The sequence below is a fragment of the Pagrus major genome, chromosome 3 (genome assembly GCF_040436345.1).
Source record: "Pagrus major chromosome 3, Pma_NU_1.0".
Classification (NCBI taxonomy): domain Eukaryota; kingdom Metazoa; phylum Chordata; class Actinopteri; order Spariformes; family Sparidae; genus Pagrus; species Pagrus major.
In genome coordinates, this window is record NC_133217.1 from 10530697 (window position 1) to 10554544 (window position 23848).

At 39.5% G+C, this 23848-nt stretch overlaps 4 protein-coding genes across 6 annotated transcripts; 3 read left to right on the forward strand and 1 right to left on the reverse strand.

The window, feature by feature from the left end:
• The first annotated feature begins 2490 nt into the window (after positions 1–2490).
• LOC140994037 (lactose-binding lectin l-2-like) lies at positions 2491–5054 on the forward strand. Of its 3 annotated transcripts, none has more exons than XM_073463616.1 (2): positions 2491–2775; positions 4131–5054. In XM_073463616.1, exon 2 carries the CDS (start codon positions 4236–4238, stop codon positions 4722–4724), a length of 489 nt encoding a protein of 162 aa, XP_073319717.1. In that variant the 5' UTR covers positions 2491–2775; positions 4131–4235; the 3' UTR covers positions 4725–5054. The 3 variants fall into 3 exon arrangements, with proteins under 3 accessions (XP_073319717.1, XP_073319719.1, XP_073319718.1); XM_073463618.1 differs by having other exon boundaries at positions 4152–5054; XM_073463617.1 differs by having other exon boundaries at positions 4157–5054.
• A 3731-nt stretch (positions 5055–8785) lies between these two features.
• LOC140994038 (lactose-binding lectin l-2-like) lies at positions 8786–9372 on the forward strand. Its single transcript, XM_073463619.1, has one exon. It carries the CDS (start codon positions 8825–8827, stop codon positions 9311–9313), a length of 489 nt encoding a protein of 162 aa, XP_073319720.1. The 5' UTR covers positions 8786–8824; the 3' UTR covers positions 9314–9372.
• Positions 9373–11487: 2115 nt separating this feature from the next.
• LOC140993538 (lactose-binding lectin l-2-like) lies at positions 11488–12752 on the reverse strand. Its single transcript, XM_073463011.1, has one exon. It carries the CDS (start codon positions 12674–12676, stop codon positions 12188–12190), a length of 489 nt encoding a protein of 162 aa, XP_073319112.1. The 5' UTR covers positions 12677–12752; the 3' UTR covers positions 11488–12187.
• A 2437-nt stretch (positions 12753–15189) lies between these two features.
• On the forward strand, positions 15190–23848 carry cdca7b (cell division cycle associated 7b). The gene is made up of 10 exons (XM_073463227.1): positions 15190–15482; positions 18170–18313; positions 18414–18514; positions 19060–19309; positions 19427–19489; positions 20069–20251; positions 20790–20936; positions 21046–21195; positions 22786–22922; positions 23376–23848. The coding sequence occupies exons 1-10, from the start codon at positions 15465–15467 to the stop codon at positions 23395–23397; spliced, it is 1215 nt and encodes a 404-aa protein (XP_073319328.1). The 5' UTR covers positions 15190–15464; the 3' UTR covers positions 23398–23848.

Consider the following 23848-nt stretch of genomic DNA (forward strand, 5'->3'; position numbering starts at 1 on the left):
TTACCTGTCGTCAGCTGTGACTGTGGTGATATAATGTCCTTATTTTTTGTGAGTATGAATTCAACAGTTGGCCAGTTCTAACATATTGCAGCTTTAAGACCCAGGACACCTGAAGAAGGAACCTTGGACTCACATAAATCGAAGCTGCTTCCTTGTTTTCTTCACAAGGAAATGTGTACAATTTAATCCATGAAAAACAGCAGCTACGATTGTGACACAGTGATATCAAGAGTAATTTATGTTTTTTGTATGAAAAGCTCGGAGCAAAAATAAAAGGAAGTGACAACATCTTCATGGATCTATGGCAGCTTCTGATAAATGACTCACCCAGTGATCTTAGTGAGGTGGTCCAAAGGATGAAGGGCACATTGGACTGAAAGGTTCCTTCTGTGGAGTAGATATGAGAAGTAGATATGCATGTATCATAGCAATAGAGCAGACTTTCTCAAAGTGTGGTCCCCGGACCACTGGTGGTCCGTGAGCGACCCCTAGTGGTCCGCGAGGTGACAAGTGACATATCATGTTTTAAAATTTAAAATGTCAGTGTTTTAATTTCAGTGTTTCTCAAACTGCCTGTGACATATATGTGTTGTTTTCAATATCAAATAAACTAGCATGTAAAATCACAAAATATTTTTTTGTGGCATTGTCTGACTTGAGCAGTGCAGTGGACCGGTTTGCGACACCGCAACCGGTTTACGTCAAATTAAGTGTGACCCTGCTGCCGTAACTGTGGGAATGTGACTGTGCAACACGGTGTAAAGCGTGGATGTATGGTGTGAACAAGCACGGAAACGAGTTATAAATGGATCAGTGGCTTAGGACCGGGTCATGTAAAAGAAAAGCAGATGAAAATTCTGACTCGACAGGAAAAGTTGTTGAGTCCCAGGATGCTGGTCCAACGCCAGCGGCGTCGTCAAAGCAGACCCCGCCGCCAAGTCGTCATGAACGTGAAAAATCCACCGTTAAGGTGAAACGGAGATACCACAGCGACTACATACAGTTCGGGTTTTTTTGGACTGGCGACGAGGAGGATCCTAAACCACACTGCGTGTTGTGCTATGAAACGTTAGCTAACGAGGCTATGAAACCTGCAAAGTTAAAGCGACATCTGGAAACTAAACACAAGGAGTACGTGGAGAAACCTACTGGATTTTTTGAAAGGAAACGCGACGAACTCACGCAGCATATGATGAAAGAGGCTTCACAGTTTTTTGCACCCGGAGAAAATGCTAAGGCTACTGAGGCTTCATACAAGGTATCCCTCTTGATCGCTAAAGCTGGAAAACCTCATTCAATAGGTGAAAATTTAGTTAAACCAGCTGCAAAGGTGATGACTAACATATTGTTTGGGGGGAAAGCCAGCGACGAAATTAACAGGATTCCTCTTTCCAATGACACCGTCCAGCGGCGCATCAAATCTATGGCTGAAAGCGTGGAAGATAAGCTGGTGACACGATTGCGCCAAAGCCAGTTCTTCTCACTACAGTTGGATGAATCTACCGACATTGGGAATGAGGCAAATCTGCTGTGTTTTGTGAGATACATTTATGCCGGTGGAGTGCATGATGACTTTCTTTTCTGCCGTTCCCTGCCGACCAACACCACAGGAGAAGCAGTTTTTCACTCACTCAATGATTTCATTATGACGAATAACCTGGACTGGTCAAGATGTGTCGGCATTTGCACCGACGGCGCAACTGCAATGACTGGAAAGCTGAAAGGACTGGTAGCGCGCGTTCGCGCAGTAGCGCCGTCTGCAGCAGCAACACACTGTTGCATCCACAGAGAACAACTGGCTGTGAAAAAAATGCCACAGTGCCTAAAATCAGTACTGGACGAATCTGTGAAAATAGTCAACAAGATCAAAGGTAAAGCACTGAACACACGTCTTTTTAAAGCTCTGTGTGAAGAAATGGGGAGCGAACACACAAAACTCCTGTTCCACACTGAAGTTCGCTGGCTGTCGCGTGGTAAAGTTCTCACCCGTCTATTTGAACTGCGAGACGAGGTAATGTTATTAATGCACCACAGTGATGAACTGTATGACAGAATGCATGATTTCCAGTGGCTCGCAAAGTTGGCGTACTTGGCTGATGTTTTCAGCGCTCTCAATACTTTGAATGTGGCGCTGCAAGGGAAGACCGTCACCATCTTCAATGTCCAAGACAAAATTAAAGCCACACGCATGAAAATGGAATTATGGCGTGGCCGTCTCGATCGCGGAGAATTCGACAGTTTTCCCACACTTGCTGATTTTCTCCTCACTGCTGGAGAGGACGTGGATAGGAGCACAGTTGCATCCTTCAAGCAACATCTGCAAGACCTCCACTCGCAGCTGGGAATATATTTCCCAGAATTAGACACAAGCTTTGAGTGGATCAGAAATCCATTTGGGGACAAAACGCACATTGAGCAAGTCAGTTCCAAACTTTCACCAAGAGAGGTTGACAGCCTTGTGGACATTGCATCAGATGGGACACTGAGGACAACTTTCAGGGAGAAAGGATTGACTGACTTTTGGCTCCACATCCAGCCTGAGCACCCTGAGCTGGCTGACTCTGCTCTGAAATTGTTGATGCCGTTTCCAACCACCTACAACTGTGAAGTTGGATTTTCCTCCCTTGTTGGTCTGAAAACAAAGCAGCGCAACCGGATTAATGTGGACTATGATATGAGACTGAAACTGTCCAGTTTGGAGCCAGACATTGCTTCACTCATGGCCCAGAAAAAAAAGCAGCACCATTCTTCTCATTAAGATGACAAAAAAACTGAGTGAGTACAGAGACTATGATATTGCTTCCTTGAGGGATGGGTTAAATACAAAGAATCTCACTGTACAAGCTGTGTGACAAAAATAAAGTACCTGTATCTTTGGTAAAACTGTCATTTTATGTTGTAATTTGTGAACTGAAGTTGGCATATTGTTTTGGGGCTATTTTGAGTTAGGTGGTCCCTGAGTGTTTTTTTATGGGTTAAGTGGTCCTTGGTCTGAAAAAGTTTGAGAAACACTGCAATAGAGGGATTGTTGTTGTGACACATAAAACAATAATTATACTGAAAAACAAGCAGTAAACCTCTCCTGAACATGCCAGACTCCACAACGTTTGATGAATAATAAACATTTATTGCTTGTTTTTAACTTCCTTGTTTACTTTTTAGAGTCCTGGTTAATTTTTATCCAAACACTCCTCATGCAAGTTTCTAATGAGACTGTTTTTGTTCCAATAGATAATAATAGTTTTGCATTGTAGTGTGAATAATGTGGACCTAAACATTTGTGAGTGACATATGTCACATTGGGTCCTGCAGCATAGATGTGCTGTAGAGCTGTTGGCTCTTGGTTTGTTTAGGAATCAGTGTTTGTTTCTTCACCACAGTAAAACTCCTCACAGAAATGCTTTCTGACATTAAAATATGTGATTTCAGGATGTGTGATGCTCAGGTTGCAATAAGCATACAAACATTCATCAAGCCCAAGTTCTCAGCTTTCCACCTGATGCTGAGAAGACCGTTGATCACATAGAGTGGCGTTACTTATTTAGCACCATGGAAAAGGTGCTGAATAACAATAACAAGCTCCACACAGCACTCAGCAAACATGTTTTGTTTTGATTTGATAAAGAGAAGAAGTTACATATTGTGTGATTCATGAATAAAAGGGATTGCTGGATGATAATAATAATAATAATAATAATAATAATAATAATAATAATAAGTCTTTTAAGATTAAAATGATTTTAGATTTCCACCAAAAGATTCTTGTTTCAACAGTTATTGAAGGTTTTGGCAGTGAAAACCTCAGTGTGACACTAAAAGTAAATGACAACATCTTTATGGATTTATTGCGACCTCTGATAAATCATGTTTCTTGTTATCTAAATAGCCCAAAGGTCGAAGGACACGTTAGATTGGCTCCTGGCATTTCTGTGGAATAGATATTAGAAGTAAATATGGCTGTATCATTAGAAACATGACAGTTTAACAACTATTGATGAAGAGTGATACATCTTCTGTGTGCTGTTAAAAGTGATTGTCGAACGACATTTGACCAATGATATGACACCAACAGTGTAAACACCCTCTCTGAGACCTATAAAAGAAAGTGAGCTCTCTTCTGTCTCTGCAAGATTCTTACTATCATCTGACAGTGCAGATCGCTCCGACTCCACAGAGACTCTCCAACCATCACATCAACCCCTCGTCCTGCACCTGCGACAGAGACTGACACCAGCATGTTCTTGTTCCTCTTCTTGTTTGGTCTGGCTCTGGGTGCTGTGTCTTCTTCAGATGATCATCAAGTGAAGCTGCAGCGTGGCGGCTGTCCCATGTTCTGGTACGGCTTCAACGGCCGCTGCTACAAGTACGTCGCAACACAGTTGACCTGGGCTGATGCAGAGCTCTACTGTTTGTCAGAGGGAGCCAACCTGGTGTCCATCCACAGTCTGGAGGAACATAATTTCATCAAAGCTCTGATCAAGAACTTCGACCATGCTGAGGGACAAACTTTGATTGGACTCAGTGACATCCACAAAGAAGGCAGATGGATGTGGTCTGATGGTAGTGTAGTGGACTTTGTCTATTGGAAGGAAGGACAGCCAAGCAATTTTGGGGGAAATGAACACTGTGCTCACACCAACTTTGGCACGTCTCGAAAATGGAACGACCTGCCATGTTCTTTAACTCTTCCCTCTATTTGTGCATCTCGCACAGCCTGTCCTTAACTGATGTGGTTCCATATTTCTGATTCAACCTGGTCACTGTTCACCTGTTTCTCTATCGATGTGCATTAGACCTCTACTACAAAGATAACTATGTACAATGAATGTGTGTGTGTGTGCATTTTCATGAATGCTCCAACTCCAGTGGTTGATTAAAGGGGATAATAATTAATAAGTCATGGGACTTATTTCATCAAATCATCAAGAACTTTAAATCCACTCAGGGATTTACCTGGATTGGACTCTGAGATAATCAGTGACTTTCCACCTGTTGTTGTTTGCATTTTGGATTTTGGATATCAGCTTATCATTAAAGCCTCTTTTACCTCCCTGCCTCTGTGTCTCCTGTGTTTGGGTCAGTTTTTGAAAAACACTTATTTGTAAGAAAGTACTGACGCTTTGGGATGGCAGCCGACCCATCCTACAGTCCTAATGAGGCAGTATTTGACGAGTTGGGATTGAGACTCAAAAATCAACTTTCTTTGAAATTGGAAACAGCTACTTTATACTTCTATTCCATATTTCAGTGCTCAATGTTTATACTTTTTTACATTACTACTTCTATTTGATAACTTAAGACACTAGTTACTTTGCAGATTAATGATTCAGATTAATGATACAAAATATAATCAACAATTATACTATAATGTAATATTATACATTAAGATAAAACTTTAGTGGGGTACATTCACAAGCTACTAAATTATTTAAAGTAGTTCATATTAGCCTGATCCTTATCAGCTTCAACATTAGAGAGATCCCATGAATCAATAATTAAAATCCAATCATACATTGCTCAGAAATGGGTCATTCTGCATAATCATTTGCATATTTTATTCCAATACTTACGTACTCTTACTTAAAACCCGTCATTGATTAACATGTATTTTTTAGTATGTTCAGAAAAATCTCCACAATTCTTTTCTGGAAGAGGAAGAAAATGTTGCCGTGGAAACTTTCAAGACAAATGGCTCCACATGGCAAACTGATTACACCTATTTATCATGCCTACATTTGTAGCTAAAGTAGAATAAAAAAAAAAACAGTAATTGTTTTACAGTATTAGATGAAAATCTGAAAATCACAGTAATATACTGCGTTCCTACAGTTACACAGACACAACTTAACTGTGAAAACACATTGTTTTGATGTAAAATGACATTATGATACTGTAATAAACATCTGTAGTTATTATAAATATACACATTTACAGCAAATGTACTGTGTTTGTATGCTAACCATTTGTAGGCCTGTTAGCCTGTTGTTAGCCTGTCAGCACATTGTTAGCCTTTTGGCATGTTAGTGTGTGTGTACCGTATTGTAAAATTACAAAATGTCATTGCTCAATTACTGAATCACTTCAGAAAATCTCTCCACTTTACTGTGAAAACTAGGGGTTTGTTAACAGTGTAGTTCTTGTGTTTTGGATATTTGATATTTGTATATCTACCTAAAGGCATCAAAGCAATATTATTTGATGCATTTATCTAGACATTGCAAAGATGGGGAGAATTAATTGAATAAGAAGGAATATATTACCCTGACTACTTTATCCAATGCAGATGTTACCATTATACATCCCAACAAGACAACAAAATAGACTGAAACAGATTAGTCAAAGTTCATATGACAAACAAAACAAACCTACTGGCAAATGCAGACATACAATGCTTTCAAAATGTATATGTTCACTGGGCAAAATAACAAATGTACTCAACTGTGAGCATCACGTGCACATATTTACAGTGTCATGTTTTTGGCCTGTCACACCAGCAGAAATGTTCTGAAATGTTACCTATATTGCATTCTAGCTTTTCAAATCTTCAAGCCCTCTGAAAGACAGAAAGTTTTTCTTCTAACAAAAATGTGCACGACTTAATTGAGGTTTTAAAAAAAACCTACAACAGTAGAACAGAAGAACTATTATGAGTGTTTCCACTGAAAAGCTCAATGCTCAATTAAAAGGAATTGACAACAGCTCGATGGATCTAAGGCGGCCTCTGACGAGTCACGTCCCTGTTATCTAGATAGCCCGGTCCAAAAAGCAGAGGACATGGGATTGCAAAGTTCCTGATAAGGATAAAATATATCATGCTTGTTTATGCCATGTATATGCTCATTAAGTTTGCCAATATCATGTGATTAAATCTATTAACATCTTGCTGTACTTTCCCTGCGCTTAAGAAACACCTCACCTCCTGTTCTTTTAGGAAGTGACTCACTCAAGGCTCGAGTGTAAAACAAGAAGTGAGGAGGCGAGACGCTCTAACTGTAGTATCTGTGACAAGAGGAACGTTGATGTTGATGTCTATGGCAGAAGATGTTTGTGTCTGATAAGAGGATATAGATACTTGACCTTAAAATGCTCCCTGAAAGAGGAACAGCGCTCCTATGTAAGCTTGACCTTAAACTGATCTCTGAAAGAGGAACAGCGCTCTGTGTAAAAGTTAACACCCATTTTGCTTAATAAAAAGAGAGGAGAGGGACGGAACAGGCAGAGCGTTTTGGGGATATGTAACTCTGCACATCTCCTGCCGCTCTCCTTGCATGTAAGAAATTGAACGCCTTGTCTGACTCTCTTTGTGTGTGTTTCTAATAATGTTCTAGGTGATTAAACCTGACAGTTCCTGGCATTTCTATGGAATAGACATCAGAAGTATCATATAACCAAGTCATTTAGAGACATCACAGAAACATGCCGCAGTTTAACAACTGCTGATGACGAGTAAACATGAATAGTCCATCTTTTATGTTAATGGTTAATCTTTATCCAAACACTCCTCAGTGCTCGTTGGACAAACATGTTTTTGTTCCAATACACAATATTGATTTTATATACTGGACCTTTACCTTTTTCAGTGAACTGTGTAGCTCTTTATCATTTAGCTTCATGGTTATTTTCAGCTTAAAAGCTAAGCTACTGTTATAATACTACAAATGGAAGCCCTGTCGTCAGTGAAGCGACCTCTCCATGTAACATATATGTAGTAACCAAAGAAAGAAAACATTTGAGGCAATGCTTTACATTAAAGTCCTTGTAATAAGTGTTAATTCATTGGTAAGGCCCTTATAAGTCCTTATAAGATGCTTCTTAGCCTTAATAACACTACATAATTGTGTATAATGCAATAATAAACATGTTTGTTGTTAGAGTTTGAAACATTTATAAGCACTTATAAGAAACTTGTGAACAGTTTATAGACTGCATAAAGGACACATATTATGCTCATGTTCAGGTTCACATTTGTATTAGAACAGGTTTACATCACATCAACAACACAACACTTTTCTGTCCATTGCTGCAGCACCGTATTCACCCTCTGTCTGAAACACTTCAGCTTATTCCAGTCCTCCTTAAGACCCTCCTACTGAAAAACCCAGACTGCTCTGATTGGTCTGCTTTCACAGGCCTGAGCCAGCACCACTCACTGGGTCTCCAGTCAGTTATGTCTGTGTTTTTAGCTTCTAGTTAGCTCTGCTTCTCAATATCACCTCAAGAACCGTTTCTCAACCAATCACTTCACCAACACACGTGTTAGACAAAGAATATGATCCATATTAGCCTCGGGGTCACTGCCCAGCAGGCCACTAACATTCAGTCTTTGTATGGTGTTAGCAAGCTAACAGCTGGGTACGAATCAAAGTTTCACAAATTTGCCAAAACAAAAAAATGTGTCTTTATCTTCAGGGCATGTCTATCATTTACACATAGGTGGGGTGAAGATTATAAAGATTTAAAAGGGCCTTATTACCTATTAACTAACTCTTATTTTAAGGACAATGATGTAAGGGGTTACAGAGCAGAATATTTTTCATTATATTGGCTATTTATTATATTGTTGATTAATATGTTTTTGACGCAACAATAGTACATTTGGCATGTTCAGAGGTTCAATAAGTGCATTATAGGTTTTATGTGACATCTGCAGGTAAACTCAAAGTGTTTTATTAGGGCATTATTGACCAATGATATCACATCACCAGTGTAAACGCCCTCTCTGAGGCCTATAAAAGAAATGCCCTTTCAACTGCCTGCAGGATCTTGATAACATCCTACATTGCAGATCACACACGCCAAAGACTTCAGAGACTCTGACACCAACATGCTCTTGTTCCTCTTCTTGTTTGGTCTGGCTCTGGGTGCTGTGTCTTCTTCAGATGACCATCAAGTGCAGCTGCAGCGTGGCGGCTGTCCCATGTTCTGGTACAGCTTCAACGGCCGCTGCTACAAATACGTCGCAACACAGTTGACCTGGGCTGATGCAGAGCTCTACTGTGTGTCAGAAGGAGCCAACCTGGTGTCTATCCACAGTCTGGAGGAACAGAATTTTGTAAAGTCCCTGATCAAGAACTTTGACCACAGTGAGGGACGCACCTGGGTTGGACTCAGTGACATCCACAAAGAAGGCAGATGGATGTGGTCTGATGGTTGTGCAGTGGACTTTGTCTTTTGGGATGCAAGAGAGCCAAACAATGGTGGAGGAAATGAAGACTGTGTTCACAACAACTATGACGAAGATCTGAAATGGAACGACCATCAGTGTTCTGCAACTTATGCCTCTGTTTGTGCATCTCGCATAACCTGTCCTTAGCAACTCAGATATTTAAATATGTCTGACCTCCACAATAAAGATACAAATGTGCACTTTCATGTGTTTGTACAGAAGTTATTTCACTGACTAATCTTTATGAAATGAAAAATAATCTCCCTTCATTGTGCAAAATAAGCATGCTATTAGAGACATAAAAAATAAAGTCACATACAGTTGACTTGATAACATTATAATCAACAGATTTATAGGCGTTTGTGTAGATTTACATTTTTTGTGTTTTTGCATTTCTCTCTCTCTCTCTTAAATTTGTTTGCATTCATTTCAGCGGGTTTTTGTATTGATCATTTACACGTCAAGTCAATGATGTCATGATGCCGTGTGGGGTGCGGGCGGCTGGGCACCCTCTGTTTTGTAAAGGTGCGTCTGCTGCTGAGAAAGTCTCACATAAAGAGGTTGTGGAAGAAGAGGGGGGGCTTAAGTAGCTTTAAAATAAAATAAAATACTGAGGTATCGAAGCGAAAAGGTAAGTGGAACATAAAGTGCAAGGGGATAAGGTGCAGTATTTATGGTAATAATAATTTAAAGAGCATTATTTCTGTGTTATGGAGTGAGCGTTATAAAGTCTGATGGCACCAGGTAGATATGATTTCCTGTGCCGTTCCTTTAGGAAGTGGGGTTGAAGGAGTCTGTTGCTGAAGTTGCTCTTAAGCTTGTCCAGAGTTTTGTGGAGGGGGTGAGAGGCATTGATGACCAGCAGTTTTGCCAGCATCCTGTCCTCCGCCACCTCCTCCAGGGTGACAAGCTTAGAGCCACAACAGACCCTGCCTTTTTGCTTGAGTTTTTTCAGTCTGTTGGCGTCCTTCGCTTTGATGCCCGCACCCCAGGACACCACAGCGAAGAAGATGGTGCTCACAACAACAGACTGATATTGTACAATAATATTGTGAATATTAGTTTAGTAAAAAGTTATTTTGTGTATGAGTTTTTTTTTTTGTCTTTTTAGTTGGGGGGGGGCGCTGAAGGTGAGGTTTGCCCAGGGCGTCATGAAAGCTAGGACCGCCACTGCAGCTGTCCCATGTTCTGGTACAGCTTCAATGGCCGATGGTACAAGAACATTGCAACACATTTCACCTGGGCTGATGCAGAGCTCTACTGTGTGTCAGAGGGAACCAATCTGATGTCTATCCACAGTCTGGAGGAGAATTTCATCAAAGACCTGATCAAGAACTTCGACCACACTCAGGGGTTTACCTGGACATCTACAAAGAAGGCAGATGGATGTGGTCTGATGGTTGCGCAGTGATCTTTGTCTTCCGGAGATCAAGACAGCCAGACAACTTTAGAGGAAATGAACACTGTGGACACAACTCTGGCAAAGATCTGAAATGAAATGACCAAAAGTGTTCTGAAACTCTTCCTTCCCCTGTGCATCTCACATAACCTGTCCTTCTTAAATAATGTAGTTGCATATTTCTGACTCAACCTGGTCCCTTTTCACCTGTTTCTCTGTTATCATGAATTAGACCCTCAGAATAAAGAAACAAATTGATGCTTTTATGTATTTACAGCAGACTTTTCACTTACTTTCATTTTCATTCATATTAAATATTTGAAATCATCTCACAATAATAATAATAATAATAATAATAATAATAATAATAACAACAATAATAATAATAATTATTATTATTATTATCATCATCATTAGATAATATAATATAATAATTAATATATATTAATAATAATCACAGCTCTGAATTTTCATGTGTTTTGGACATTGCACAAAACAGCGAGAAAGGATACCTCCTCATATGTAACTCTACTAACTCATGAATAAAAGTGAGTTTAAAATACTTTTTCAAAGATATATTTTTTTTATGTCATTGAAGCCAGCTGTTTTAGACTGACGTATATTTGACCTTCAATTTCTTGAATGTTACACAGGTCATTTTAATGTTGGGTCAAAGGTGATATATCGAAAAATTTCCAAATATCTCAGATATTTTTTTTTCCCCCATTTGATCCATAAAAATATGGAAGACATTTTAACTGTTAGCAATGACAAGGGTAAAAAGGGTATTTTCATATATAACTACTCAGGAATAATCGGGATTGTTTGATGATAAATATGTTACGTCTAATACACAAGTTCAAAATACTTCTTAGTCTTTTTCACATCTTCAACCCACAGTCCATGGTGCATCCAGGAGAGGTTTTCTTTCAGTATATAATTATATTTTTATTGGATCATAACAATACCAATCTACATTTTCATAGCATCAAACAAAATAGACCTGACCTATAACAAAGGAACAAGGAGGTTTTTACACTATCCCTAAATTACTATGATACAGGCATATCTGCATCTCACATCTATTTGACAGAAGGTACCTTCATGTCCAATGTGCCCTTCATCCTTTGGACCAAGTTACTGAGATCACTGGGCAAGTACTTTATCAGAAGCTGCCACAGATTAGATAGACACTGGTTTAAGGCTGTCTGCCCTGAGCAGCAGCAGGCAGAATACCCCATGGAGTCCAGACACTGCGGTGGTGGTGGTTGATGACTCTTCTGAGATGATGAAGCTGACACATCTGCAAAGACTGGGCAGTGATGGGGAGCTGGATGAAGCATGCAAAACAGCAGCATGAATTAACTAAAGGCAGAGAGCACGTCATATTTAAAAAGACAGCAGCAAGATGATAGGCTGACTGAAGGTGTGCTATAAGATAGATGTGACCGGCTGATTTAAACATTGCAATCAGTTGAGAGAGCAGGGATACCAGAATATTTCTGGGTTACTGACCAAACACTCTATAACAGTAATTACTGTTGGAATAAAGAGCTATTTAACATTTATTTTAATGAAAAAACACAGCACGTCACAAATAGCACGTCTAACTATCTCAGTTGCTAAGGACACATTATGTGAGAGGCACAAACAGATGAGATAGTGTCAGAACACTGGCCATCGTTCCATTCCAGATCTGTGCCATAGTTGTTTTGAACACAGTGTTCATGTCCTCCGTGATTGTTTGGCTCTCCTTTCCTCCAAAAGACAAAGTCCACTACACTACCATCAGACCACATCCATCTGCCTTCTTTGTGGATGTCACTCAGTCCGATCCAGGTGGGTCTCTCAGTGTGGTCAAAGTTCTTAATCAGGGACTTGACAAAATCTTGTTCCTCCAGACTGTGGATGGACACCAGGTTGGCTCCCTCTGACAAACAGTAGAGCTCTGCATCAGCCCAGGTCAAAGGTGTAGCAACGTACTTGTAGCAGCGGCTATTGAAGCTGTACCAGAACATGGGACAGCCGCCACACTGCAGCTTCACTTGATGATCATCTGAAGAAGACACAGCACCCAGAGCCAGACCAAACAAGAAGAGGAACAAGAGCATGTTGGAGTCAGAGTCTCTGTCGCAGGTGCAGGACGAGGGGTTGATGAGTTGGTTGGAGATATTCAGCACTGTTGGGGGCGCTCTAGAGCCTGAAGGAGACAGGTGACAGGCTGCTTTCTTTTATATGCTTTTGAGGGGGTGTCTCCACTGTAAGTGTGATATTATTGGTCAGCCACACAGTATCTGAACATAAGCAAACAATATATATATATATACATATATGTGTGTGTATACATCTCTCTCTCTCTCTCTCTCTCTCTCTCTCTCTCTCTCTCTCTCTCTCTCTCTCTCTCTCTCTCTGTGTATTTGACCTAGTTTTTACTAAGCAGTGCAACATAAACTCAAGGATACACCAGTAGGTTGCTCATAAGGACATTTTGCACTCAAATGTAATAAAACCCTAAATGTGTTCAAAGTTACAAACATGATATGAACACTGATGATTAACACCTCCATAATGAAACTCTCTGAATATAACAGATTTCTCTCAGTATTACTCATATTAAATGAGTGATAATCAGGCTAGCATTGGGGTGTTTTTTGTTTTAAGGAGGACCAAAGCAATTCACAAATAATAATAATAATAATAATAAAACCTGGAGTTAAAATAATTATCTAATGGTTGATTGGCAGAAATGAAGGAAAAAACTATTTCCCACAAACACTTAAGTAGTTAATGGGAATTCACTCAGTCAGTGATGAGAGCAAACTGCAGATTAATCTCACCCTGAACAACAGGGACAACATTTTAATTATATTTATTCCTGAAATTATGCAACATATTAAAAATAGCATATCCTCAATACTGGAATCAGTGTCTTTCACTGTGTTGGATATGTTATTGTGAAAGAAGGACAGAATAAGACTAATTCAAAGCACTAATTAAGTGTTTGTGAACGACTGATTCCAGCTGGCATGAACTTTGAGAAACAGTAAGCACTCCCTGTAATGTGCTCTGCACGTGTGTGTGTGTGTGTGTGTGGAGGGGAGGCATGGTCAGTGGTGGTTTAGACCCAGGGTGCAGCCCAATGGTTTCCTGATGCTGCTAACCTCTATTATTTGGCAGTCATCCTCACAAGTCTTCTGACAACTAAATAACAGTGGAGGAAGAAATAGGGATGAGGGGGGCGAGATAAACACAACAGATAGGCTTGGTGTGATGCAGCGGCTGTGTGTCGCAATCAGGCAGACATTGATATAACAGACACTAAGTCAGGTTAGCTAGGCTTTTGTAATTCTGGGGTCAGTGGGGCCGACAGGCCCAAGCTGGCCCACCAGATGTTTCTGATGATAAAATTATTTTTTTTAATTAATTTTTTTAAAATGCTCTTCAAAATATGTAGGATTCCTACCTATTTATGACACTTTGTGCAGGATGTCAGTCAATTGAAGGAACTTGAAATAACATTTTGCATATTGACAGTACAACAGGTGTTTGCTTTTGAAAAGTAGCACACCATTGATTCTCAGATTTGGCCATCCAAGGGAAAAACTTGGTCGAAATGTACAGAAGCTGAGAGCGGTCGTGTTTGCAATATATTTTTTGACGCTGTTATGTTGAGCTCTCAAATGAATAATTGCATTATCAAGAGATAACAGTGTTTCTGTACAAGAACATAAGCATCATCAGGAAAATGCAGTTTAACCATCATAAAAAAATTATCATTATGCAGCAGAATAACCCTTATCAGTGTTTATTGTTATATTAATTATATATTTATAGTCCTTATCATGTTGCTGATGAATTAGACTATTGTGTTAGTGTTATACCAGGTCATTGTGGGCTCTGATCAATGTAATCAATCTCAGTGTTTTTCTGATCGAATCCCTTTCTCTGTTTGTTTTGTTGTGCATGTGCATGAATGCGTGGTTGATGTAAGTTGCATTCTTGCTGCATGTTTTTATGCTATTGGCAAAATGTAAACGATTTAGGATTTAAAATCACCGTTGCAAATGGTTCACGAGGAGTCTGATGCATTCAACACCTTTGTGAAAACTGGAGGATACAGTGAGCAATGCATTTTTGCCAGAAACGTCAACATAATTTTTTTTATCAACAAAAAACTACATAGAGCACCTTTAACATACAAACTATTTCAGCTTATATGCAGTTTGAACTACTTTATAGGCTTACAGTAGATTAACCTTAACAACACACCATGTGAAATCCTAAATTACAAACAAATCAAACATAAACTAAAGAAATGCAAAGTAAAAAGTAGGCTACAAAATGTTTCTTTGAATTGTAGTGGAGTACGAGCATGAATACCTTAAAAGTGTACTGCAATTTAGTGAATGTACCTTTTCCACCCCTGTTCAGACTGTTAATAAAACATTATCATTAATTTACAATACAAAGGCAGACAGACAAACAGATCAGGATAAGATAAACTCATTGACAGTCAATGGGCCAACCTCACTGTAGTATTGTTGGGGATCACCACGCCCATATACCGTTTCCGCGCGAAAGGACGGACTACACCATTGTGAGTGCGGGGGGGAGTCAGAAGAAAGACCGCTTTTAAACGTAGAGACAAACACCTTTATCAAAAACTGTAATTGAACGAAGGCTCTCTTTACTTATATAGTCTTTAGTGGAATCTCATAATTACAAGTATTGGACTTAACAACTAATTTTGGTGTAAGGCGGCCAACACCAAAACACCCACTTTTGCAATTACCAGACTTCTCTAGCGGTTGATTTTTAAATCCACCTCTCCTCACTGGTTTTCATGATACAAGACTAAACTTTCTGTGTGACGGAAATTTGGTGCAAAACGGAGAAAAAATGACCCTCAAGTCAAAGGTAAGTGGCACAGCAGTGCGTGTGAATACAGCCCTCTTTTCCACGTTGGTTTTTGTAGTGAAGAAAAGTCACAATGAGCCCAAGTGGCCACCATTGTTATCATCTAAGTTAGCTAACGTTGTTGGTCCCAGTGAGCTCAACTGACAAGGTGCTTTCTCACTTTCTCATCCGAATAAGGTGATTTTTGGCTGTAGCTAGAGCTTTCATGTCATAACGTTACTGACTGAACCCCATATCTGTCGTACGTCTTTGTTTTGACCTGGTTAACCAGCTAGCTTCCACGTGATCCGCCTCACATCGCTGTTCAGGTGATCCTTAACCTGAACTGTAAGCTAACTCATGCTCAGAGTAAAGGAGTGCAGATGCAGTGTTCAGAAGAGGAACATGGTAGATCAGAGGATGGTCCAGCAGATGTCAACAAATGCGATCAGGGCCATCGGACTCAACTTGACCCTGTTTGTCTCCTCACACATATTTAACAAAGACTCAGGGCCTTAAAGTCCAGTATGGTCCCAAGATAATCTTAAAGGCTTGTACAGTGTTGTCATAAGAGGCCATGAAAGAAGATCATGTTAACAGTCAACCCTAATATACAGTTTGGGCGCCTCTGTAAGAACTCAAAAAACACTTAACATTGTTATATATTGCTTGATGTGTCATGACTTTCACTAATTTTATGAGAATTCCTTGCAAAGATGATTTTGAACTGATGACATGTTTATAAAACCTGCTACTGACAATTAAACATGAGTTATTTTCTGGATCTCAGACCCCTGCTGTAATATTAGGTCAAATTCAATACAAAAACAACAGATTTTTATAGATATGTATGTCTGCTTTGTGAAATAACTATGCTGTAATGTAATTTCCGGATTTGAGTACCCTCATCAAATGTGCACGACCAAATTGCAGGAAGGTTCGCACTTCAAAACTTCTACATTTTGGATCTTAAGTAGGTCAGAAGGAAAGTATCTGAGGGATTGGTTGAATTCATATTAATTGTTTTGTAATAGGGATAGACTGAGGATCAGCCAGGCCAAGCATTTTTTCAATTACTGGTATTGGTAATTTCTTGTATGTTTGACATTAGATTATACTGATTTATAAATTAAATACTTTGGCTCTGGTGCAGCATCCTTTTCTCTGTTTGTAGTTACCACTTGTGGTCTCACTCAATGTCCCACCCACAACGCTGTCTGATTGGTTAAACGTCACCAGTAATAACCTATCAATACTGCAAAATCTGAATCTGCTAGTAACTTGTAGCTTATCATATAAATGTAATGCAGTGGAAGTATAAAGTTGCAGAAAATGGAAATACTCCTGTAAATTACTTCAAAATTGTACTTAAGTACAGTATTTGAGTAGAGTAGAGTAGTAGTGGTTATTCAAAATTTTGACACCTAAGATTTTAATTTTAATTTCCAATTTATATCAGTTCAAATACCGGTTCTCCGTGATTACTAATTATTGGTATCGGCCCTGAAAAAAACATTTCAGTTGACCCATAATTTACAACAGTATTTGTGTCTTTGGGGCCCCAAACAATGAGGAAGTAAAGCCATGTCAGGAAAAAAAAGAAAGAAAAGAAAAGCACAAGGTTTAAGTGTCTGTTCCTTTTCCACTTAACTTTGTCATTGGTCCTACCCTGTTGTGGCTGCGAAGCGGCACTGGCCTGTAGTGATAAGGACGTCCTTGGGTTTAGTTTGGTGTCTGCCAATGTAAACTCCACAAAACGCGATTACTTCAACGACAGCCAGCCCTAATTCAGGTGATCCTGGCAAACTGCCTAGTGGCACAGCTGAACTAACTTAATTGTTCCCGCAGCATTCACTCATGCTGCAATCCACTCTGGGAAAAATTACCTCCGACCTAGAAAGTGCAATGGAAAAGTCATCCAAGTTGGAAACTCAGGCAAGATCCATCAAGCCTGAACTTCACTGACATAAACACACAGTGAACAATTAGCTTTTACCGCTTCATCACTTTTATTTTTCATTCATTTGATTTATACTTGATAAAAGTCTTTGCATGCATGTGGTACAAGTTTATGCCTCCCTTCTCTTTTTAAATATGATAATCTGTTTAATCAGCTGCTGAAGTTGCTTGTGAAGTCCACAGACTTCATCGTGAGACTTCACAGCATTTAGATTGAAAATTGGGAATACTGACACGTAAATATTGACTTCCAACTTGCAATGGATTGCATCATTAGTGACCAAGGATGTCCACTGATTGAATGGTGCTCAATTGGGAAAAATAACGTAGGAAATTTTTCCTGTATATACAGTGTTACTCCCCAAATGCATCGTGTGTATCCTTGTAGTCTAACAAAGGTGTTGAGTTCATTTCTTTCCCCATAAAATATTTGTAAAGCTGATTTTAAAACAAAAATTTAAATCCCACATTGTTTACAACGGTCTTCTTTTTCCCAGTCTTTGTTGATGCATCGCAGCATATCTTAACATGTTACTGCCACCTGTTGATCAGTGGAATAGTGTCACACCATTATTGGGACTCAAGGATTGTGTATCATGTCACCAACACATGCACAAAAGATGCACAAAACAGGAACCAACTCAGAAACCCGATATGTTGTGCTACTATAGGGAAAGAAAACTGCACAGGGTACTTGTATGATTTGACCAGTGAATGACCCAGAAAGTGCTTGATATGTCTGCCGACAGGCTCCATGTTTCAAATCCAAGTTCATCACTGCAGAGCTGGCTCACCTGTTCAGCCAGTCAGACAGTGAGGAGGAGTTTGAAGGTTTCAGCGAGGATGAGGAAGAAGAGGAGAGAGGGTCTTTTAACAAACGGCTAAAGACCAAGGTATGAAGCATTAGTTGTTGGCTGCATTATTTAATGAAAATGTATGCGATACCCCTGCCAAAGCATCCGACTGAAGGATTTTTCCTCTGGTTTTCTCCAGATGGTGGATTCAGAGGAGGATAGCGACGTGGACACAGGCTTCTACTCTGATGGCGAAGAGGCCCCACCATCAAAAAGGAGGAGTCTGTTAGTAGCCTTGAGGTGTGTGAGTATGTTCGTCAGATAGTCAGTAAGCAAAAGAATAGGTGCTGCACCTTTTGATTTTACCTAAAGAGGATCACATCTGATCAGCTGTATCTCATCACATTGAAAAATCCAGATCCATCACCCCACTTACATCTAGTTATTAAATGTGATCTGTATCAGGGCAATATGGGTGGAAAATGAAATGAATGATGTACATTTGGATATAACTGTGATCTCATCTGTGCAGCTGATCTACTGTTACCAAGGCATATAGTTCATCGAGTCACAGAGTAGCCAACATTATGGGACAAACTGACATAATTTCTTTAATACAAAAAAAGGAATAAGTTAATGTATCAGATTTGCCAAATTTATAAGAGCTCTGAAGGAGAGGTCAGATCTAAATGAGGATAATGAAAACACATTAAAAATACCAGGTGTAAACGCAAAGGCAAGATTGGATTATCATTTTTGTATAGATATTGAGTTTATTGCTGTTATGATGACTGTGGGATTCTCCAATGATTAAATAACAATTGTAATTTATTGTTGCTCCTCAGGTTCCCAGTCAAAAGGCTGTCTACCCCCAAAAAGGAACCACAAGAGAAAATAATCAAAAAGCCAGTCAAAGAAACTCCACCTTCACGGAGATCCAGCAGAAGGCAGAGGACGAAGCAGCAGCAGCAGCAGCAGGATGAGGAAGAAGAGGAGGAGGAGGAGGAGGAGGAGGAAGACGAGGAAGACAAAGAGGAGGTCCTGTCTCAGAGCCTCAGGAAACGAGACAAGAACATTAAGGAAAACAAGGCCATGGTAAAGAACTATCACCAGCTTTTGTGTTTTCTCCAGATTCTGACAAACTGTATGATCTGATACAGTCCATCCTTTGTCAGATGTCCTCTGACTCTGGTCGTCTCTGTTGTCTTTCAGCTGGCTAAGCTGTTTGCTGATCTGAGCAGCATGGCTGACCTGACTCTGCCCTCCACGCCTCAAGTGAGTATAAGCAACAGCATCAGTTTCTCACAACCATACAACAGAGAGATGAACATGCTCCCAGCTGGAAATAAACGGCTCATTTGAAGAGTATTGATCACCAGTAAAATTACGACGCATTCATTTGGCAGACTGCTTTATCCAAAGAAACTTTAAATAAGTGCATTCAAAGTTCATAGGAACAAGAGTTAGATAGTTTAGTAGATGAGTAATAACCTGGATGTTGATATTTGGAAAAGACCACAAGATTACTTTGGTTTCTATGTGTTAAAGCTGTGGTTTATTGAATGTTTATTTGTATAGGGACAAGATGGTACGCAATACCCTTCCCTAGTGTAGATGGGCTTTTTAAAATACACAAAACTCAACAATAAAATGCATACAAAACAGCACAAAATAAAAACATTGATACAATAAAATAACCAATTGTTGTTGTGTTTACTGATGTAAATGCATCTTGTGTCACTTTATAGATTATTTTCTTTTAACTCACGTTATGACGCGTATGTTTGCATCTGGTTTAATGCAAATAATAAGCATGCAAGGTACAAACTCACCACTGTCTTGTTATCTCTGCAGAAGAAGAAGCGAGTGTCAGAGAAGACAACGCCTCGGAAACGCAAGTTTGAACCAGAGGTGGGGTCAGAGAGGAGGAACCCGTCCCGTAAGGCTCGTCCTCCCGAGAACTTTGCGGTGGAGGAAAAGAGCGAGCCACTCACCTGCAGAAGCCCCAAGACTGTAGATATCAGGAGACTGGTGGAGGTACAGTGTGCAACACACACTTCACACTATATGCTTACATATCCAGTGTGAATGCAGTCCCACACAGCTCATGTACGTGTAATGCAGTGAAGTTTATGGGAAAGGGAAACTTTTTTGATATAGGAGGGTATTACTGATAATTTCCTCATTACCTGTCATCTGCACTGTAAATGCACTGTATATCGATTTAACAGGGAAAGGCTTTGATTGTATGTTGATAAACTTTCAATCAGATACATAACATTTTGTGTTGTTGAAGTCATTGAAGGACTGTCCTCAAAATACACAATTATAGCATAAACATGGTCCACGCAACCATGCCAACACTACTCTAGCACAGCCTGACTGAACTCCACAGTGCTGTATGAGTGCTGGCTGCACCAATGCTCATTCTGGTATTGGGGGAAAACACTGGCTTGTTTGTATTTCTTGAAATCAACCACAAAAAACACCTTAAACCCAGGTTGCAGCAAAAAATCTTATTGGATGAATAGCAGTGACCTGTTTGACCTTCAGTCTGTGGGTTGTGATTGGGCAGGTGGACAAGGAACATGCCGGTGAGGGACGGAGGACGTCTAGGATCAGGAAGAGCCAGTATGACGTGAGGTCAGTCGACGAGATCACCAAAGAAGACCTGGACAACATAGCGTACCGCAGCAAAGACAAGATCTGGGACAAGGAGAATGTGAGTCACATCAGGACTTTAGTGGTGCCGGCGCTGGACTGTACTGTGCGGTCAGGTTTCCCACTGGCTTAGTGCAGTCTTTCATCGTATGTTAATGCTTTTCTTCCAGGGCAGCTCGTGTCACCAGTGCAGACAGAAGACTCTGGACACAAAGACAGTGTGTCGCAGTGGTTTCTGTGTGGGGGCCAAAGGTCAGTTCTGTGGGCCCTGCTTGAAGAACCGCTATGGAGAGGACGTACGCACTGTGCTGCTCGACCCGGTCAGTACTAACACACGTTTCTCTCACTTTGTATATCGTATACTTGAGGTGAGTGTGGGGTCCTCTGAGACTGAAAAGACCCCAGTAATGAAAAACAAAAAGTTTGTCAAACCTGAATTAGCTGAATTTTCTATCACATTGCATTGCAAGAGACAAACATTAAAAAACATTTGCCTGAATGTAAGTTATGCTCTTGTATTAATTTTTTCATTTTTGGGGATGTGTCACTTTATGTATTGCAAAGTCCAATTGAAAGGATAAGTAAAAGCAAATAACATATAACAGGAGTACTGTCATTTTCAATGAGGGTAATGAAGTGGTCAGGGACGATATTTACAAACTTCTAAGCTTTCATAAGTTGTCATGTTTACAAGTGTAAACAATGCAGTTTAGATTTTATTAAACTGTCTTGCTGTGTTCAGAGTTTGAAATATTTTTATCCTAAATATGTGTATTCATGTTTGCATTACACAGGAATATAATATTATGCGATGTTTGTGGGTTGTTATTGTATTGCAGACTTTTCACATACAGGATTACGAAGGGCTTTCTGATTATCTGTTGTGCTGTGTTTTTGTTTTTTTTGCATCTGGGAGGAAAAAAGTGGGGTTTCCTTAACATTTTGAGCAACAGCCAAACTGATTTCCTTTTTAAATATCAGTTTAGTTTTCAACAGAACAGTGGGAACCCACATAGCTGAATACAGAAAGCAAACAGCACCACCTACAGAAACTTCAGCTGAACTGTTGGAAAATCCAAGTCAGAGTTCTGAAGAGATTAAGAGTTGTTTTGCAAATGTGCAAATTGCATTATTCAGTGCTTACATTGAACTGCATGTTGGTCTGTGTTTTAAAAAAACTAGAGCATGGTCAGTGATGGCATGTAACTAAATACATTAACTCAAGTACTGTACTTAAACAAAATTTTGGGGGTATTTGTACATTGTCTGCTAGTTTATACTTCCACTCCAGTACATTTTAGAAGCAGATATTGAACTTTTACTCCACTACATCTATTTGATAACTATAGTTACTGGTTAATTTGCAAATAAAATGTTGCATCTGAGCCAAAGTAGCACATTTTTAAATCAGTTTACTTTGTCAACAAAAAAACACAGATTCTGTAAATCAGAAAAATGCTGAATATTGGATCCAATAATCAATCAGGTTGATATGGGTCGATGCTATGTTTGACTTTCACTTTTACCTTAAGTAATCTTATAACACGATATCTTTACTTTTACTAATAAGTATAACTTTTAGGTACTTTATGTAAGCATGACCAATACTGGAATTTTGTGGCCAGTGCCAGTAACAATATGCAGGAGGAGGAATATACAGAATAGATATAAACAACTTTTTTGCAATGACTCCTCAACTGTGGTTATCGAACAATTGACAAGATATGTAACAATAAATAAAGTAACCATAAACTTTATTGTTAAAATTACATCAGAAACAGTAAACTTTACTTCAGATTTAATTATTATAAATGACCCCAAAAATTGTAAAAATAGTTTTCATACCAGTGCACACAGGACTACATGTACTTTGATACCAATACCACTCAATTTTGACATTTTCTTTGTAGACTTGGTCGTGTCCCCTCTGCCGTGGGATGTGTAACTGCAGTCTGTGTCGTAAGAAGGAGGGCCGCTGTGCTACAGGCATCCTGGTGGGATTGGCCCGCTACAACGGCCACGACAACGTCCATGAGTATTTGGAGAGGTACGCCGCCTCATTCTCACCGTACAGCTTCAGTGGTAGAGACCTGAATGGGATCTCCATAAAACCATGATGTGAAATTTCTCTTATTTAATGAAGAACACACAGTCAATCACTGTGTGATACTGTCTGTGCTAGTGCTTTGAGCATGGAATAAATTATTCGGATGACTATTAATATCTGTGGAACTGATCAAAATTATTATTCATTTAAACTCTGTCATTAAAACAAGTAAAACCCAATAAAAATCTTTGAAAGTTGAATTTCTTGGGGTTCGGACAGTATGTTAACAAAACAAACAATTTTTATGTTGTTTTTTCAGACATTTTACACCAAATTGTTTATCGATGAGAAAAAAAAAATGACTGACGGATCAATAATGACAACAATAATAAGTTGTACTGAGAACTGTACAGACAGCAGATGGAGCTCATGTCTTGTCTTGTTTCGTTGCAGCATTCAGAAGGAGCTGCAGTAACGTCCAGAGAGGAGACCGGAGAGCTCGTACAGCTGGTACCTGGAGCAGACGCTCGTGCTGCACAGTACTGTAGAACTCATTTTAATGCACATTTATAGGTTTAGATGGACCTTTTTTTTTTTCTAACTAGAGAAACAATCAAAAAGATGTTTTCTATTGTCACCTTAACACAAGGCACATACCCTGTTTATATGTTTTATATACTATGATTTAAGGCTGCATAAGCTGCAGGCATGTTTTTTATTGTCCTTAAGTCAGTTCTCGGCTATGAGTTGTATATTTTCATTTCTACCTTTTCATGTTCTCTATAGCCAGTATAATGTATGGTTATTTTCTGTGTTACGGATGCAAAAGGAGCCTTTTATACCAACTACCTTTCTAAAAAGTGAGTAACTTTGCAGCTTTCTTGTCAGTCCACTGTAAAGTTGAATAAAGAATGGCATTATCTCAA

Coding starts and splice junctions, on each gene's coding strand:
- LOC140994037 (XM_073463616.1), top strand. CDS start 4,236: ATGTTCTTGTTCCTCTTCTTGTTTGGTCTGGCTCTGGGTGCTGTGTCT.
- LOC140994038 (XM_073463619.1), top strand. CDS start 8,825: ATGCTCTTGTTCCTCTTCTTGTTTGGTCTGGCTCTGGGTGCTGTGTCT.
- LOC140993538 (XM_073463011.1), bottom strand. CDS start 12,676: ATGCTCTTGTTCCTCTTCTTGTTTGGTCTGGCTCTGGGTGCTGTGTCT.
- cdca7b (XM_073463227.1), top strand. Junction 20,252..20,789: donor ATATCAGGAGACTGGTGGAG/GTACAGTGTGCA, acceptor GTGATTGGGCAG/GTGGACAAGGAACATGCCGG. Junction 21,196..22,785: donor GCACTGTGCTGCTCGACCCG/GTCAGTACTAAC, acceptor TTTTCTTTGTAG/ACTTGGTCGTGTCCCCTCTG.